This window comes from Somniosus microcephalus, chromosome 13, assembly GCF_052327205.1.
Source record: "Somniosus microcephalus isolate GS21.2 chromosome 13, FLI_Smic_1.0, whole genome shotgun sequence".
In the NCBI taxonomy this organism is placed as follows: domain Eukaryota; kingdom Metazoa; phylum Chordata; class Chondrichthyes; order Squaliformes; family Somniosidae; genus Somniosus; species Somniosus microcephalus.
In genome coordinates this window covers 16,176,839-16,194,179 of record NC_140999.1, presented here as the reverse complement: position 1 = coordinate 16,194,179, position 17,341 = coordinate 16,176,839, and the positions used below count along the sequence as shown (strand labels likewise).

The 17,341-nt window shown below is 43.6% G+C and overlaps 1 protein-coding gene across 1 annotated transcript in view; it reads left to right on the top strand.

Annotated features, from left to right (window-relative positions):
• The window catches only part of LOC147108090 (guanine nucleotide-binding protein G(q) subunit alpha), a 124,079-nt gene that overhangs the window by 67,166 nt on the left and 39,572 nt on the right, over positions 1-17,341 (top strand). The window contains exon 2 of the mRNA XM_086004556.1: positions 7,776-7,960. Within this exon, the coding sequence (XP_085860682.1) occupies positions 7,776-7,960 (185 nt within the window). The remainder of the gene's footprint in view (positions 1-7,775; positions 7,961-17,341) is intronic.

The following is a 17,341-nucleotide window of genomic DNA, read 5'->3' as shown; positions in this document are numbered from 1 at the left end:
TTTTTACACTGGTGGAATAATACTTTGGATTTTAAATAGGTTAATTTAATCAATCTATTCATTTTCTTTGTTTCTGCCTGTGGTGGTTACAGATAGTTGCAGATATTACTCGAAACAGAAAATGCTGAAACTACAGAGCAGGTTTGTTAGCATCTTTAAAAAGATAAGCTAACATTTTGGGTATAACTTCATCAGGATTTGTCGTGCAGTATTTGCAATTTTTTATTAAAAGCAAAAAAAATAACTGGAAGCTCAATTTGAGACTTTAGTCATGTGGGATTTATAGTTTACAGTATTTTACATTTCATGGGTTATTTCCCACAAGTAGAATGGATGTACTTGATTTTTAGTGTTGTCTCCATAAAAAGGGAGTGCTATTGGACATTCATCAGGTCACGTGTTCACATGGTATCCCTGTGTCTAAATGCAGTTTTAGTTGAATCTGTGGCGCTGGTCAACTTGCAGTGCTGGCTGACAAAAGGACACATCTGCAAATGCAATTTTTATCTGTATATGTGCCAAAAAATGCTTCTCCCCCTTGTACATACAGTGGGCGTATACTTTGACAGTTCTATTAAGCTTTCACGTTACATTGTCACTGAATTGGTATGTTTACTTTGTGCCAGGGCATGTTGGGAAACAGAATTTGCTATGTTTGCAGAGCCAGTTGAATTTTTCTCTGCCTAAACTTTCAAGTGACAGTGCGGAAATTATGATGAACCTGTATAAAACATTGGTTCGGCCCCAGCTGGAGTACTGTGTCCAATGACACCACACTTTAGAGAAGGTGCAGAAAAGATTTACGAGAATGATTCCAGGAATGAGGGACTTCAGTTACGTTAATAGACTGGAGATGCTGGGGTTATTCTCCTTGGAGCAGAGAAGATTGAGAGGAGATATTATAGAGGTGTTCAAAATCATGAGGGGTCTGGACAGAGAAGATAGAGAGAAACTGTTCCCATTGGCAGAAGCGTCGAGAACCAGAGGACACAGATTTAAGGTGATTGGCAAAAGAACCAAAGGCAAAGTAAGAAAAACTTCTTAATGCAGCGAGTGGTTAAGACCTGGATTGCACTGCCCGAAAGGGAGTTGGATAAGTGTAAAGTCTGTGGGTTGTGCAGTTAATAAATACACAGACTTCAGAAGTAACAAACAAACAGGTCTTTACTATTCGAAGGTCCGGGCGAATCTGCCCCAGCAATCCTGCCACAACACTTATATACTGGTGTGGTCACTATCGGTATTACAGTATACAGAAGCCAAACAAATAGTGCCACACCTAAAGTAGTTCTCTTAAAGGTGAACGGTTACATTCAATAGTTCCCTTAAAGGTAGACGGGTACATACACTACAATCCTCCCTTTTTAGCTTATTACTTACAGAGTCTCCGTTAAACATACATATCTTCAACTTCCTATAAACAAATTACAGATATAATCTCGGTGGAGTCAATGTCATATAAAACAATTTACAGATATAATCTCGGTGGGAACAGTTCACAGGTTCAGTCTCTGCGGAAACAGTTCATAGATTCAGTCTCTGATCTTGACTCATTCCGAACAACATTTCTTTGGTGTAGCCGGTTCACCTGGCTAGCGTGACTCCTCCATAGCCTTTTTCTTGACGTAACAGCTTGAACTTTCGTCCTGTTGAACCAGCAGTGCGGACTTTTACAACCAACTGGCTGTCTTGACATTTTCCAGTTTTTCAACTAATTTAGCTCCTTTCGTAGTGTTCCGCCTGAGATGGTAGAAGTGCTAATATTTTAGACAGTTATTATCTTCTGCTTTTTCTTTTCTGCCTTTTTGAAACTCTCGGAGCTCCTTTCTCGGCTGCCAGCTGTAGCGCCACCAACTCTCTATGTTCCTTAGACCTTAAGTGCTTCCTCCGGATTTCAGCACTTTGGGAGTTTTCATCACAAGCTGGGCAGACCACATCCTCGTAATATTCAGTGTCACTCAACAGGTCATGGTAATATTCGGGTTCGTCCTGAGTTAGGCCAGCGAGAGAGCCTTCTTCTTCCTCCTCACCCGTCTGGACGTTAGCTGACGGTGGTTCCTTCCCTAGACATCTTTCTTGAAAAGACTTCTTCATGCATTCATATTCATCCCGCTCTTCCTGGGTTGTCTGCCATTCCTTCACTACTGACCTCATTTGTGAGTTCAATACCTTCCCTTCCACCGGGGATTGCGGTATCAGGCTATTTAATCCTTCTACTGAAGCAGCTGTTTCAACATTCTTCTGTTCACATTGCCGTGATTCAACGAACTCTTCATAGAGTAAACTGTAACACAAAATCTGTGTTGCCACCTGAGTTATTTCTGTAACTTTTGGGAGCTCCGAATTCCTTCCCTTTGCAGATTGAAGCTCGTGTTCCCATTGTGGAGTCTTGTCTCTCAGCATGTGAAGGAGTTGGCTGACCGTTAACTCTTCCGCGGGGACTCTGTGGATCAGAGTCTTCACCATTTCATCCACCTTTCCCTCCAATGCTTTCACCTTCCTTTCCTCTTGTACTTTGGTTTCAAGCGCTCGAAGAAGTTGCGCCTTGATGCTCCCAAGCTCATGTTCAGAGCCCATTCTTACAGTCTCTGTGTTTCTTACAGTTTCCTTCCCTTCCACTGAGAGGATTCCCAGTTGACTCTGCTCTTCAAGTCGTTGAACCTCGGTCATTGCCGCCTCATATTTGTCTTGGGTTTCCTCCAATATTTTTATGAGTTCTTGGACATCTTGTCTTTCATGTTCTGCCATGTCTTTCACCGCTAAATTCTCATCTATGGATGGAACTTCTACCGATGAGTCTGTCTTGGCCTTGAGCTCATCAAGAATTTCCTGCAGCCTTTGGACTTCTTGCTCATGTTCAACCTTTAGTTGTTCATATGCTTCTACTGAAACTAGCTTTTCGGAGGTTGCCGAGTTAATCCCCTCCAGAATTGTAGCCTGGGCCTGTTCATACTGTTCTTTCCACTTCTCACACTCTGCTTGTAAGGAGTCGTAGAGAAGAACTGGAATAAAATCCCGGCTTCCTGAAGATTCCTCTTCATTTGCTTCTTTCGCAATTTCCTGTTGGAGTTCAGCCAAGGCTGCTATGCTATCTGCCTCTTGAAGTCTCACTGCCATCAAATCTTCTTTATTCTTGCAGTCTATCTCAGTCATTTTCCCTTTATTTTCATTTAACTGAGTGATAAGCTCCTCTTGCAACATGGCCACATTATTCACATCAGGTAAAGAAGCGTTTCTCTTTTCCATGTCCAAGATTTTTTTCTGCATCTCTTTAAGTGCACACTGCGATTCAGCTTCTCTTAACCTTGCCTGCACTAGCTCCGTCTCCAATTGCAGAACAAAATCCTCAGTGTAGCGTGGTTTGCCTTTATGCTGTATCTCTAGATCATGCAAATATTCTAACTCCTGAACATCATAAGGGAGGTGTGATCGGTAATTGGTCACGATGGCTCTATGGTCGCTCTCTGCTTGAGCCAGCAGGTTCTGTTGTCTTTCCAGACTCTCCCATTCGGTGTCCTAGAACTTTTTCATTGTTTTCATCTCTTGTACGAGACGGTAACTTAATTGTTCGAATTGTTGTCGTACTTTGAAATAACGTTGAGTTCGAGCTCGGTGTTCCTCCGTAATGCATATGTCTGTGACTTGAACAGACTCAGAATTCTCTGTCTTTATGCACGCCATCGTTTTTCCAACCTTAGTCAGTGAGTTCATGTTAACCATGTTTTTCATACGTGGGCTGGACTTATCGTCTTCCGGCTCAGAGTCTGAGCTGCTTGTCTGCACCGAGTCCTCACTCGTCCTTGCTTGTAGGTAGTGCCATTCCATGTCTATTTTCTTGATCCACTCCCGTCCTAGAAGTGGTGGTCCTCCCTCATGTAGTACATACAAGTTCATTCTTGGGTGTTCTTTACCCCTATCTCTCACCTTGACTCTTATTTTTCCCATGGGGTATACTTTATGCCCCGTGTATGTCTGCAATACGAACTTGGTATCTCTTAAGGGTATGTGTGAGAATAGCCGGTGGTAATCCCCTCGATTTATGACTGATACAGCTGATCCAGTGTCCAGCTCCATTTTCACTTGGACTCCAGCTATTTTTAGCATGACCCAGATAGTTTGTAGGTCAGCTTCCTTACTCACATGGTGGATACTCAGACTACTCAGCTCCTGGCCGTTTGGATCTGAGTCTGGATTCTGTTCGTCTGAACTCTTCTCAGCCCCCTTGTATACCTTGTTGTACTTTTCTTGTGATGGCTTCCTTTGGTTGTTGGTCTTCTTCCCTGACCGGCATACCTTAGCGATGTCACCCAGTTTGCCACATTTCCTACATTCTTGGTTCTTAAACCAGCATTGATTCTGGTCGTGTGTTGTCTTCCCACAACGATAGCATTTTGTTGTACTCGAGGTAATTTGGTCCACCCCGAGCGCCGCCGCCTTTAGTTGCATTTCCGCCGTTCCTTTCGCTGCGGCTTCGTGTGATGCGGCTATAAGGACAGCCCTGTCAAGTGTAAGGTCGTTCTCTTCTTGTAGGCGCTTTTGCGTCCCTTCCTTGGACAATCCGCCTACGAACTTGTCTCGCAGTGCCTCTGTCAGATTCCCTCCGAACTGGCAGTATTTCGCTAGCCTACACAGTTCGACCAAGTATTCTGCGTTGTTTTCGTCTTTCCGTTGCGTTCTTGCATAGAATTTGAATCGTTCAGCCAACATCAACGGTGTGGGGTTCAAGTGGTCCTTCAGAACAACCACAATCTCTTCGAAAGACTGATCCGCCGGTTTAGCTGGTGCTAGTAAATCCTTCAAGAGCCCGTATGTCTTTGCGCCCATCGAGTTTAACAATGTTATCGCCTTGTCGTCTTCCTCTATTTTGTTGGCTTCACAATAGATCTCGATGCGTTCCACGTACGTGGCCCAGTCTTCTATCTCAGAATTAAAATCATTAATATTCCCTCGCTTAGGCATCTTTCTTCCCTTGGGAGCAGCACCAGTATTTCTTTAAGTATTCTTATTTATTTGTTTATTTCTAAGATGGTGGTTTGCACGCGAAATCGGCGGTTTCCCGCTCTTTCCTTCTCTCCCCGCCCACTTCAATGGCGGTATGTCAATCAAGATGGCGGTTTTCCCGCGAAATTGGCGGTTTCCCGCTCTTCCTTTCTCGCCCCGCCCACTTCAATGGCGGTTTCCCGCTTCTGGCGTCTTCTCCGCCTAATGGCGGCTTCCCGCGTTTCTTCCCGGTGGAAGGGGTGCGCTTCCCCCACAGCGGACAGGTTCAGCCGCTGGCTGGCTACCGCACAGCTCCCCTTACTCGGCTATGTCTTTTCCTCCCGCCCGCACGGTTCTACCGGCGCTGGGTACACCCCGTTAACGGAGGACAGTTCAGCCGCTGGACTGGCTCTCGCGCAGTCTCTCTCTCCGTACCCGGCTCTGTCGCTCTCTCACCCGCACGTTCGGTGTTACCGGCCCTGGGTACCCCGTTGGTGGAGAACAGCTCAGCCGCTGGACTGGCTCCTCGCAGTCTCTCCGCACCCGGCTCTCACCCGCACGGTTCCCGTTCGCCTCCCCAGCCCTCTCGCAGACCGGTGTTTCCCTCCCCGGCTGCGGCTGGGTTTCTCTTCCCGCGCCTACTCGCAGGCTCAGCGCTTCGTGGCTGCGGTCGCTGCCCGGATTTTTCCCGCCGATCGCGGTCCGGCTGTCACCCGACGCCGTTGGACCCGACTTTTGGCCGGCACAGCTCCCCCTCGACCGAGGTCGAGTGCTCTGCCCTTATCCTCCGGATACTTCTACACCTTCCCCTACTCACAGTCTCTTCGGCCGCCTTGTTTCTCGCTGGTCGGCTCACTCCGCACCGTGGCAGAAGGGTAGTCAGTGCCTGTTGCTGATACAGCTTTTGTTGTTAGTCTTCCTGCTTTCTGTTGTTGCAGCCTCGTGTTTTCTTTTGGTAGCACGACGAGGGCGGTTGTCTCTCTTCGACGCTCTTCGTTGCTTTTGGTAATCTTGCCGCAGGGTACGATCGGACTCGTCGCCACTGTAAAGCCTGTGGGTTGTGCAGTTAATAAATACACAGACTTCAGAAGTAACAAACAAACAGGTCTTTACTATTCGAAGGTCCGGGCGAATCTGCCCCAGCAATCCTGCCACAACACTTATATACTGGTGTGGTCACTATCGGTATTACAGTATACAGAAGCCAAACAAATAGTGCCACACCTAAAGTAGTTCTCTTAAAGGTGAACGGTTACATTCAATAGTTCCCTTAAAGGTAGACGGGTACATACACTATAATAAGTATCTGAAGGGGAAAAATTTGCAGGTCTACGGGGGACTAGCTGAGAGTTGGCATGGGGCCGAATGGCCGCCTTCCGTGCTGTAACCATTCCATGACAAGTGTAAATGAGGTATAGATGTCCTCAGTAACAATGGTATTTGAACATCTGGAAGCCTAGAGTGTGCGCACACACCATACTGATTTAAATGTTTTAAAGAAAACTAACCTCAATGTTCTTCATTTGAAGATTTTAGATAAATGTGAATTTATTGTTAGTTGTCTGTAATGTGCTGTGTATATATAGGACAATTCACCATGAAAGGGTTATCTGAAGACGGTCATGACCCTGTATGAAAGCAACCTTGTGTGTGGCGAGGAGGAGGAGGCTAGGCAGTTATATGAGAAGGAATTGAGTGATGACGCCAGTTCCTGACACAGGATGAGGAAGATTTTTTTCCTTAAACTTATTCTGTGTGTTCTCAATTTGTCTATTCCATCCTCTGAAACATTTTCATTAATGCTACAGGTTAAAAAAAAGGAGCCCCCATTTATTTCAGTCCATTATTTTCTGTAATTTTCTCATGTTATGGAAATTTATTACTCATGGTTTTTTTATTCGTTCGTGGGATGTGGGCATCGCTGGCGAGGCCAGCATTTATTGTCCTCGAGAAGGTTGTGGTGAGCCGCCGCCTTGAACCACTGCTGTCAGTGTGGTGAAAGTACTCCCACAGTGCTGTTAGGTAGGGAGTTCCAGGATTTTGACCCAGCGGCGATGAAGGAACAGTGATATATTTCCAAGTCAGGATGGTGTGTGACTTGAAGGGGAACTTGGAGGTTGTGGTGTTTCCATGCACCCTTGTCCTTCTAGGTGGTAGAGATCACGGGGTTTGAGAGGTGCTGTCGAAGAAGCCTTGGCGAGCTGCTGCAGTGCATCTTGTAGATGGTACACACTGCAGACACGGTGTGCTGGTGGTGGATGGGTGCCAATCAGGTGGGCTGCTTTGTCCTGGATGGTGTCGAGCTTCTTGAGTGTTGTTGGAGTTGCACTCATCCAGGCAAGTGGAGAGTATTCCATCTCACACCAGATGGGGGAAAGGCTTTGGGGAGTCAGGAGGTGAGACACTCGATGCAGAATACCCAGCCTCTGACTTGCTCTTGTGGTCACAGTATTTATGTGGCTGGTCCAGTTAAGTTTCTGGTCGTTGATGGTGGTAATCCCACTGAATGTCAAGAGGATGTGGTTAGACTTTCTCTTGTTGAAGATGGTCATTGCCTGGCAGTTGGGTGGCGCGAAAGTTACTTGCCACTTATCAGCCCAAGCCTTGCTGCATGCTGGCACGGACTGCTTCATTATCTGAGGAGTTGGAAGGGCCTTCATTCATATAAATGTAATTCACAATGCCAATAGTTATTGATAGTGTTGTTTTTATAAAGTAATGGCAAATTGATAATGTAATAAAATACTCAAATTCTCAGCCACTTGTACTGACCTTGTGCAATTGTTCTTTTCTAGGCACTGGAGAAAGTGGCAAGAGCACATTCATTAAACAGATGCGGATCATACATGGGAGTGGATATTCGGATGAAGACAAACGGGGCTTTACGAAGTTAGTCTACCAGAACATATTCACTGCCATGCAGTCCATGATCAGAGCCATGGAAACCCTTAAAATACAGTACAAATATGAGCAAAACAAGGTAAGTTTCTAACGTGCAGAGTGACCAATTTTTTATACAGTAATTTGTGTACAACTGGCAGCAAGCTGCGTTCTTTACCATAAAAAATATAGTTTGAAGCTTGTCCCTCACACTATCACTTTCATTAAATGGTAGTCCAATTTAAAAAAAATCATTCTTCCACGTATATATTTATATAAAGTCTCTTCTTTGTTTTTCTGTCATTCCCCACCTACGGTGCAGGCAGTTAGTAAACTTACTCCCAGGCCTTTGCTAATGTTTTTTTGTCAATTCACTGCTCGAAGCTGTACAAGATTAGATCTGAAGGATTCTTCCACTAATCTTTTCCCCTTCCTACACGAAAGAGGCACCTTGCAGCACCTTGGTGCCTTGACTTGACAACTTAACTGAAATCAGAAACGACTTGCGTTGATAGTTATAGATGCGGCTAATATTTATTTTTCAGTTATGATTAGCAATTTGTATCTGCCTCAAAACAGCAATCATTGGAACTGACAACTGAATTGTAATCGGCTACTATTCTATGCACATGTGACACTGATTTAGTATCTTGTTGACCACTAAAGGTACTATTTGGTATTTTCACTGCAGTCACTGGTCCCAGGAGGATACCTGAAAACATCCCTACAGGCATAGAGTGTAGGTTATAACAACTGAAGATAACAGTAGCTGAATTGCCTTGGTTTTCTTGTGAATGAATCATCATTATTTTGGTTAGGATTTTTTTAATCCATTCTTGGGATGTGGGTATCGCTGGCAAGGCTAGTATTTATTGCCCATCCGTAGCTGCCTTGAGAAGGTGGTGGTGGGCCACTTTCTTGAATCGCTGAGCAGTTTGATACAACTAAGTGCCTTACTAGGCCACTTCAGAGAGGAGTTAAGAGTTAACCACAGTGTGGGGCTGGAGTCACATATAGACCAGACTTTAAAAAAAAAAATTCACTTATGGGATCGAGGCGTCGCTGGCAAGGCCAGCATTTATTGCCCATTCCCTAGTTGCCCTCTCGAAGGTGGTGGTGAGCCGCTGCCTTGAACCGCTGCAGTCCGAGTGGTGAAGGTGCTCCCACAGTGCTGTTAGGTAGGCAGTTCCAGGATTTTGACCCAGCGATGATGAAGGATTGGCGATATACTTCTAAGTCAAGATGGTGTGTGACTTGGAGGGGAACTTGGAGGTGATGCTGTTCCCATGCGCCTGCTGCCCTTGTCCTTCTAGGTGGAAGAGGTCGCAGGTTTGGGAGGTGCTGCCAAAGAAACCTTGGCGAGTTGCTGCAGTGCATCTTGTAGATGGTACACACTGCAGCCACGGTACGCTGCTGGTGGAGGGCGTGAATGTTTAAGGTGGTGGATGGGGTGCCAATCAAGCGGGCTGCTTTGTCCTGGATGGTGTCGAGCTTCTTGAGTGTTGTTGGAGCTGCACTCATCCAAACAAGTGGAGAGTATTCCATCACACTCCTTACTTGTGTCTTGTAGATGGTGGCAAGGCTTTGGGGATGGTAGCAATGTTCCCTGTAAGCTGTGGTTTGTTCTGTGCGGCCTGTTTGTTTCAGTGCGCAGTCCCTTTAAATTTCTGCACATGCGCGCTATTTCCAATGTTAAAGCTTGTGAGTGGCCTGCGTGGGACCTTGCAGAATACTCCGTGGCCGCACACGAGCACAGTTTAGAGGGAACATTGGACGGTAGGTTTCCTTCCCTAAAGGACATTAGTGAACCAGTTGAGTGTTTACAACAATTCGAGCTTCATGGTCACTTTTACTGATACCAGCTTTTTATTTCCAGATTTTTCAAATTGAATTCAAATTCTCAAACTGCACTGGTGAGATTTGAACTTGCCTTCTCTGGATTATTAGTCCAGGAACATAACCACTGCACGCACTTATCTTTTAGTTGAATAGTTTAAGTAATAACTACTGAAATATTTGCATGTAATATTTCAGTAGTTGTTGATCAGGCTCTGTAACTGTTATGAAAGTTTTTAATTTTGCCAAAATGGCTCTGAACTTTCCTCTGGTATAAAGTTTAGTCATGATTTTTCAAAGTGAATTCAGGGACAATTTGCATTTGTAATAGTATCTCATGCCTTCCATAAACATCTGTTACTTGCATTCAGTTAACTAAGAAGTACAGTAATGTATAAATATTTGCACTCCGCTAGATCCCATAAACAGCCAGAGATGATTGATAGTTAATCTGTTCTTGGTGATAATTGGTTAAGGAAGGAATGTTGGTCGGGACACTGGGTAAAGCCCTTGCTTGAACAGTGCCATGCGCTCTTTAATGTCTACCTGAACCACTGAAACAAACAGGCAGACATCCAGAGATGGCACCTCCTGCTACTGCCCTGAGTGTCGGTCGAGGTTATGTGATCTAGTCCTGGAGCAGAGTTTGTCCGAGCAACTGAATCGGGTGGCATGGATGTACTGTGATTGTTCTGTAGCAATGTACAGCTGGGACACACTGGGCTGGTAACAATGCTGAAGTTTTTATAATGTCATTTTGATGAGGTTCTTGGAAGCTGCTGCTGTTACCCAATACATCAGTGTTCATGATGCCTCCTATTTTATGTCGTATATACTTCTACAGTTGTAGCCACTCTCTCTTACTCTTGCTTCAGTCTTCATTAAGAACTACAACAATTTCACCTTTTGCAATCTTGTAATACCTCCAGTCTGGAAAGAATAAACCCTAGTTTGTGAGAGAATTGATTGTCTATCTGTCCTTACTTTCTGCATTTGGAAATGTTCAGTCTCTAATACAAATTTCAGTACTAGTATACCGGTACTCTTGGTCAAAAGACACTTTTTATAAGCTTGTTGAATGACATGTTGGTAGAATATTTGTTCAGTACAGCCCTAGATGAGTGCCCTCAATACCGATCTTAACTGATCATTCTTCATGCGTAAGATGAGACTGAGTGTGTCATTAGGCTATTCAGTCATTGCAGGTACCACAGCCAAGACATCCACACATCCATTTACTCTGTCCTTCAAACAGCTTTTGGACTCACTTGCCCTCCTCACCTGTCTCAGAACTTGGATATAAGTTGGTTGGTGTTCAATGCTGACTCCACCCTATCCACAAGTCATGCTTCATCCCACTACGGGACCTCTGGCTTTAACTTTGGACTATCTCTTATTTCACTGGCATCAGGTGCATTTTCTCATGCCAAATCCTGGCTTTAATTCACCGAAACCTTACTGTACTTTATTGTCCTTGCATTCTACCAGAAGTAAAATAGATAATTACGGCTGATCTTGAAAGGGAAGTGCCTTGAAACCTCCCAGTGCCTCAGTCCATATGGGATAAAACTACAAAAACAAGTCCTAGCCGCTTTACTTTGACCCCATATTCAGCTGAACTGATAAATTTGACAGGAACACTAAGGCATTGTACTACAAATCAAAGTAAAACAAGTTCACCAATAATATTTTGCATCTGTTGTTTCCAAAATAGTCTCTTTGTGCTTTTGATACGTAATTCTTCTAGTGGTAGTGGCCCAGAAATGTGTGGCATGCTACCAGGTATTCTATGTTGTCTACATTTACCATATGATTGCTAAACTGTGGGTTACAGTATGGCAGCTCTAAGCCTTTGTAACAGAATCTGTTGTTGTATCTTAAAGTTTTGCAGGATGCCAGGGTATAACTGGTTGAGTCACATTCAGATGATTAAATACAAAGCGAATGTACTCTGCTTTTGATGGTTGCTGAAACTGCTAATATTAAAAAGGGACACAATTTATGTCAGTTTGTCATAGGAAGTCTACAGCATGGTAAGGGTCTCTACAACTTTTTCTAATCTTAAAGGTTTAGAAATCCCTGGAATTTCTAGGTAACACATACCCATCATTACAGTCATTTCCTTTTTTTTAAGTTGTACCTCCAATGATTGGATAGCCTGAAGACACTCACTGTCTAGTCTCTGACTCACAGTCAGTCCATTAGATAGATTATCTGAATATTGTGGGTAGGGTGACTATCTTACATTTTTTTGGAAAAACTGGTTCTGATTCTTCTTTGGATCTGAAGCAGACAGATTTTCAGAGATTAAGGAATCTGTTATAAACCAGCAGGATTGTGCTCCTTGCTGCCTCCTCCAAATATATTGAGGTATGCATAGCGATTGAGCCAGTACGTGACGACCAGGAGCTGCAAGGGTTCTCATTATGCTGTTTAGCTTCTAAAAGCTTCTGTGTTTTAGACCCATAAAAAAAATCTGAGCATTTTTCAAAAAGGTGGTTTAAGATGGTCACCCTGCCCATCATTGAACCAACTATGTGTCAGAGACCTATTTTTTCATTGTCTTTGAAGAAAATATTATGTATTTGCTGTATTCAGGTGTTCGAATTACAAGATAGATTGCCTAGAATTCCAGGGATTTCTAAACTTCCAGGGTGAATAATTGACCTTTTTGATTTTTTTCTTCTTGTACTGTTCTTCTGTGTGAATACTCTTACTGTAACAGTAAATGTCTGCTTTGCTATGACAAATTGGTGTAAGTTATGTTCCTTTTTAAGTCATTAAAACCACAATCTTTGTCATTGTGAAAAGCAGAGTGCATTCACTTGCATTTGATCATGTGAATGTAGCTCAACTACATATTTATTGGAATATCACCACATTTGGCATTCAGTTACCCTGTGTCGTTTAGCAATTAGTAAACTGTGTTTATGTATTATATAATTTCTTAAACACTAATTTCCCATGCATTTTTTACAGGGTTGATTCCTTATGGGTTCTGATCCAGTGATTAGGGTCAGCTTCTGTAGGCCAGAAAGTGGGGACATTGCATGAAAAATGTACCATAAGATGAAGGAATGAGTAAATCAGTGACTTGCTTTTGCGATGGTGAGGCCTTTCATATTTGCCTCAAAGATGTACCCTTTGCTGATGTTCTAGTGGTAGTTCACATGTTTGTCACTGAATCTCTGCATGATCCAAGCTTACCAAGTGGCTGTTATTGAGGGCCAAGCTCCCAAATAGCATTAAGGGATCTTTTCCTTTTCTGTTGCTGAAACTCTCATCGATGCCTTTGTTACCCCTGGACTTAACTATTGCAATGTTCTCCTGGCCAGCCGGCCTCCCATCTTTCCCCCTCCATAAACGTGAGCTCATCTGCCTGGATCCTAACTCTCATCAAGTACTCATCACCCCTGTTCTCACTGATCTACATGGGCTCCCCATCCGGCAGCACCTCAATTTTACAATTCTCATCCTTGTTTTCAAATCCCTCGATGGTCTCGCCCCTCCCTATTTCTGTAACCTCCTCCAGTCCTACCACCCTCTGAAATATCTGCACTCTTCCAATTCTGGCCTCTTGCACATCCCTGATTTTAATCTCTCCACCATTGGTTGCTGTGCCTTCAGCTGCCTCGGCCCTAAGTTTTGGAATTCCCTCCCTAAAGCCCAATACCTTTCCTCCGTTAAGATGTTCCTTAAAACCTTTTGGTCATCTGTTCTAATATCTCCTTATGTGGTTTGGTGTCAAATTTTGTTTGATAATCGCTCCTGTCAAGTGCCTTGGGATGTTTAACTACGTTAAAGGCACTAGACAAATGCAAGTTGTTGTTCAACAGAACAGAATTTGTTTTCCCTCTAACAGGATTTTTTTCTTTTTCTCTCTTTCCCCCCCCTCTTTCGCTCCCCTCTCTCTTCCCCCTCTTAACATCAGATGGGTGCTGTCAAAAAAAAATGATACGCTTGTCAGGGCTAGGAAAATGGTCTCGCTGGTGAGAGGATGGCATTTGGCATAGTGTCAGGGTGAGGGGTGGGAAAGAGGGTGTGATGGCACCACCTAGTGCTGGGACAGTAGTGGGCCATGTCCGAATAGCACTGAAGCATGCTGCAGGGTACAGTGGGGAACACCTCTGGGCAAGATCCACAGTCAGTTTGAGGCTGCATTTATTGATGGATTGTTTTTATTTTACAACTGAAGCTGGGAACCAGTGGAGTATGAAACATTGATATTTTTATTTCAGTCTAGGATTATTAATTTTCCTTTAAAGAAAAAGTTAACTTGCTGAGCAAGTTTTGTGAGGGGCTTTGAAATGGGACTGCATGCTCATTTGCAAAGCCACAATACTGTACCAGTGCATTTTTTTTTTCAACAAACATTCTCTTGACGAGCCTTTTAACATTGTAAATGTTGACCCCTTTCTCCTGGCAAAATCAATAGGAGTTTTCGATGCATTTTGAAATGGAATGCTGTGACTCACTCACCAATTATAATCTTTACTTTTTGATTCCTGGGTGTGGACATCGCTGGCAAGGCTTGCATTTATTGCACATCCCTAGTTGTTCTAGTTACTAGAGAGCAAGAGATTGCAGAATTACCCCTTTAACCTCAAAATGTATGATCGGTTCATCAGTTTTAATCTCCCTTTCCGAATCCACGCTGACTCCTCCTTCAATTAATTTTTGCATGTGATATGCTGTTGTTTCTCATAACTGTCTAGCACTTTTCCCATGACAGAGGTAGCATTTACCGGCTGTGGTTATTGTCTTCCCAACTTGAAAGTTGTAATTCTTTTGACCTTTAGTTTCATTTGTTTGCAATCAAGGTCTTTGCCAAGCCACCAACTGTTTCCTTCAAAACTGAGATGTGTGTCACTTAGACCTAGTGCTTGGTCTAAATTCAGTGCATTTAATCTAGAAATGATTTCTTTGATCTCTGTATATTTTACTTGAGGATCTGGAATGTTTGTGACAGGGCCAGTGATACCCAATTCTTAAAGGGAGAGGAACGTAACCTACTATTCTGGAATTAAATTGCATCATGCACATAAGTCTTCAAAATCTGATGCTAATGAGACGAATCAGAATGAAATTGTGGCATATTCCTATAAAACAATTTAAATGTAGACCATTTGCAAATTAAGGTATGCAGAACATAAATATGCAGAAAAAAAGTCTTCGTGGGGAAACATGTATGTATGGTTGAAAGTACCAATTTGTATAATGGATTGTATTTAATGTTTTTCCTAATTTAAAATTTGTATGAAGATTCCATTTAAGCACTAAATTTTGAATCCAGAGTTGTGAAACGGTCACAAGGACCCCCATCAACGCAAGTATGGATTATTGCTATCTACTATCCAACAACAACTTGCATTTATATAGCAATTGTATTGTAAAAGGATATATTCGTTCTGGAAGGGGTACAGTGCAAATTCACCAGGGATTAAAAGGTAAAATGATGAGGACATATTACATAAACTTGGCTTGTAATCCCTTGCATTCCGAAGATTGAGGGGTGATCTAATCAAGGTGTTTAGTGATTCGAGTAGAAAAAGAGAAACGATTTCCTCTGCTGGGGGAATCCAGAGCAAGAGGGCATAATCTTAAAATTAGAGCTAGCCCATTTAGGAGTGAAATCAGGAAACACTTTTTCACATAAAGGGTAGCGGATGTTGAGTCAATTGAAATTTTCAAGACTGAGATCAATGGATTTTTCTTAGGTAAGGGTGTCGAGGGACAAGGAGCAAAGGCAGGTAAATGGAGTTGAGATACAGATCAGCCAGGATCTAACTGAATGGAAGAACAGAATCGAGAGGCTGAATGGCCGACTACTGTTCCTATGTAAGTCAATTCTTGAGCTGGTGAAAGCATAGATTAACATTTCAACAATACTGGGGCTGTAAGCAATATTCTGTAGCTGGAAGAATACAAACTTGATGGGTAATAAGCTTAGCTTGGAGGGTAATAGTGAAAGATTGCGCACTTCCCGGATTTAGCCTGAGGACGGCTGGGAGATTCATGAAATAGGGGCCAAAGGCACATCGGTGCATATAGTTTGTTGGCAGTGATTAATTCAAAAACCTTGTAGAGGAGCAGTAGTTGAAGATAATCACAATTGTTACAGAAAATACAGGAGCCGAGTGTGCAATTTTTAAGAGGGTAGGATGGAAGCACTTTTCAAGGGGTTGACGACATTTCAGGGATAGAAATGCCTCTAACCAATGGACCAAGAGGGAGGAGGTGGGGTAGGTAGTGAGTATCTGGCTCAGATGGGGTCAAAGGAACAGGCCTTTACTGTTCATTTTATTACGGTAAAGAAGTTAGCATTGGTTTCGGTGGTATGTATTTAACATGGATAATAGATGGCAATTCCTTTTGTGTTGTCTTGAAGAGACAAGTAGAGAACCAATTAGATGCAACACTTGCCCTTTTACCTCTTCCTTTCCTACTGTCCAGGGCCCCAAACACTCCTTCCAGATGAAAGTGATTTACTTGTACTTCTTTCAACTTAGTATACTGTATTCGCTGCTCACGATGTGGTCTCCTCTACATTGGGGAGACCAAACGCAAATTGGGTGACTGCTTTGCGAAACACCCCCGTTCAGTATGCAAGCGTGATCCTGAGCTTCTGGTCGCCTGTCACTTTAATTCTCCGCCCCACTCCCACTCTGACCTCTCTGTCCTGAGCTTCCTACACTGTTCCAAAGAAACATAGAAACATAGAAGATAGGAGCAGGAGTAGGTCACTCGGCCCCTCGAGCTTGCTCCGCCGTTCAATGTGATCATGGCTGATCATCCAAATTCAGTACCCGGTCCCTGCTTTCTCCCCATACCCCTAGATTCCTTTAGCCTTAAGAAATATATCCAACTCCTTGAATATATTTAATGAACTGGCCTCCACCGCCTTCTGTGGTAGAGTTCCACAGGTTCACCACTCTCTGGGTGAAGAAATTCCTCCTCATTTCAGTCTTAAATGGCCTACCCTTTATCCTTAGACTGTGTCCTCTGGTTCTGGACTCCCGACCATCGGGAACATCCTTCCTGCATCTAGTCTGTCCAGTCCTGTCAGAATTTTATAAGTTTCAATGAGATCACCTCTCATTCTTCTAAACTCCAGCGAGTACAAGTCCAATCGACCCAATCTCTCCTCATACGTCATTCCTGCCATCCCAGGTATCAGCCTGGTGAATCTTCGTTGAACTCCTTTCATGGCAAGAACATCCTTCCTCAGAAAAGGCGACCAAAACTGCACACAATACTCGAGATGAGGTCTCACCAAGGCCCTGTACAACTGCAGCAAGACATCCTTGTTCCTGTACTCAAACCCTCGCTACGAAGGGCAACATACCATTTGCCGCCTTAACCGCCTGCTGTACTTGCATGCTTACCTTCAGCGACTGGTGCACAAGGACACCCAGGTCTCGTTGCACTTCCCCGTCTCCCAATCTATTGCCATTTAGATAATCTGCCTTCCTGTTTTTGCCACCAAAGTGGATAACCTCACATTTATCCACGTTGTATTGCATCTGCCATGTTTCTGCCCAATCACCCAACATGTCCAAGTCATCCTGGAGTTTCTCGACATCCTCCTCACAGCACACACGCCCACCCAGCTTTGTGTCATCTGCAAATTTGGAGATATTACATC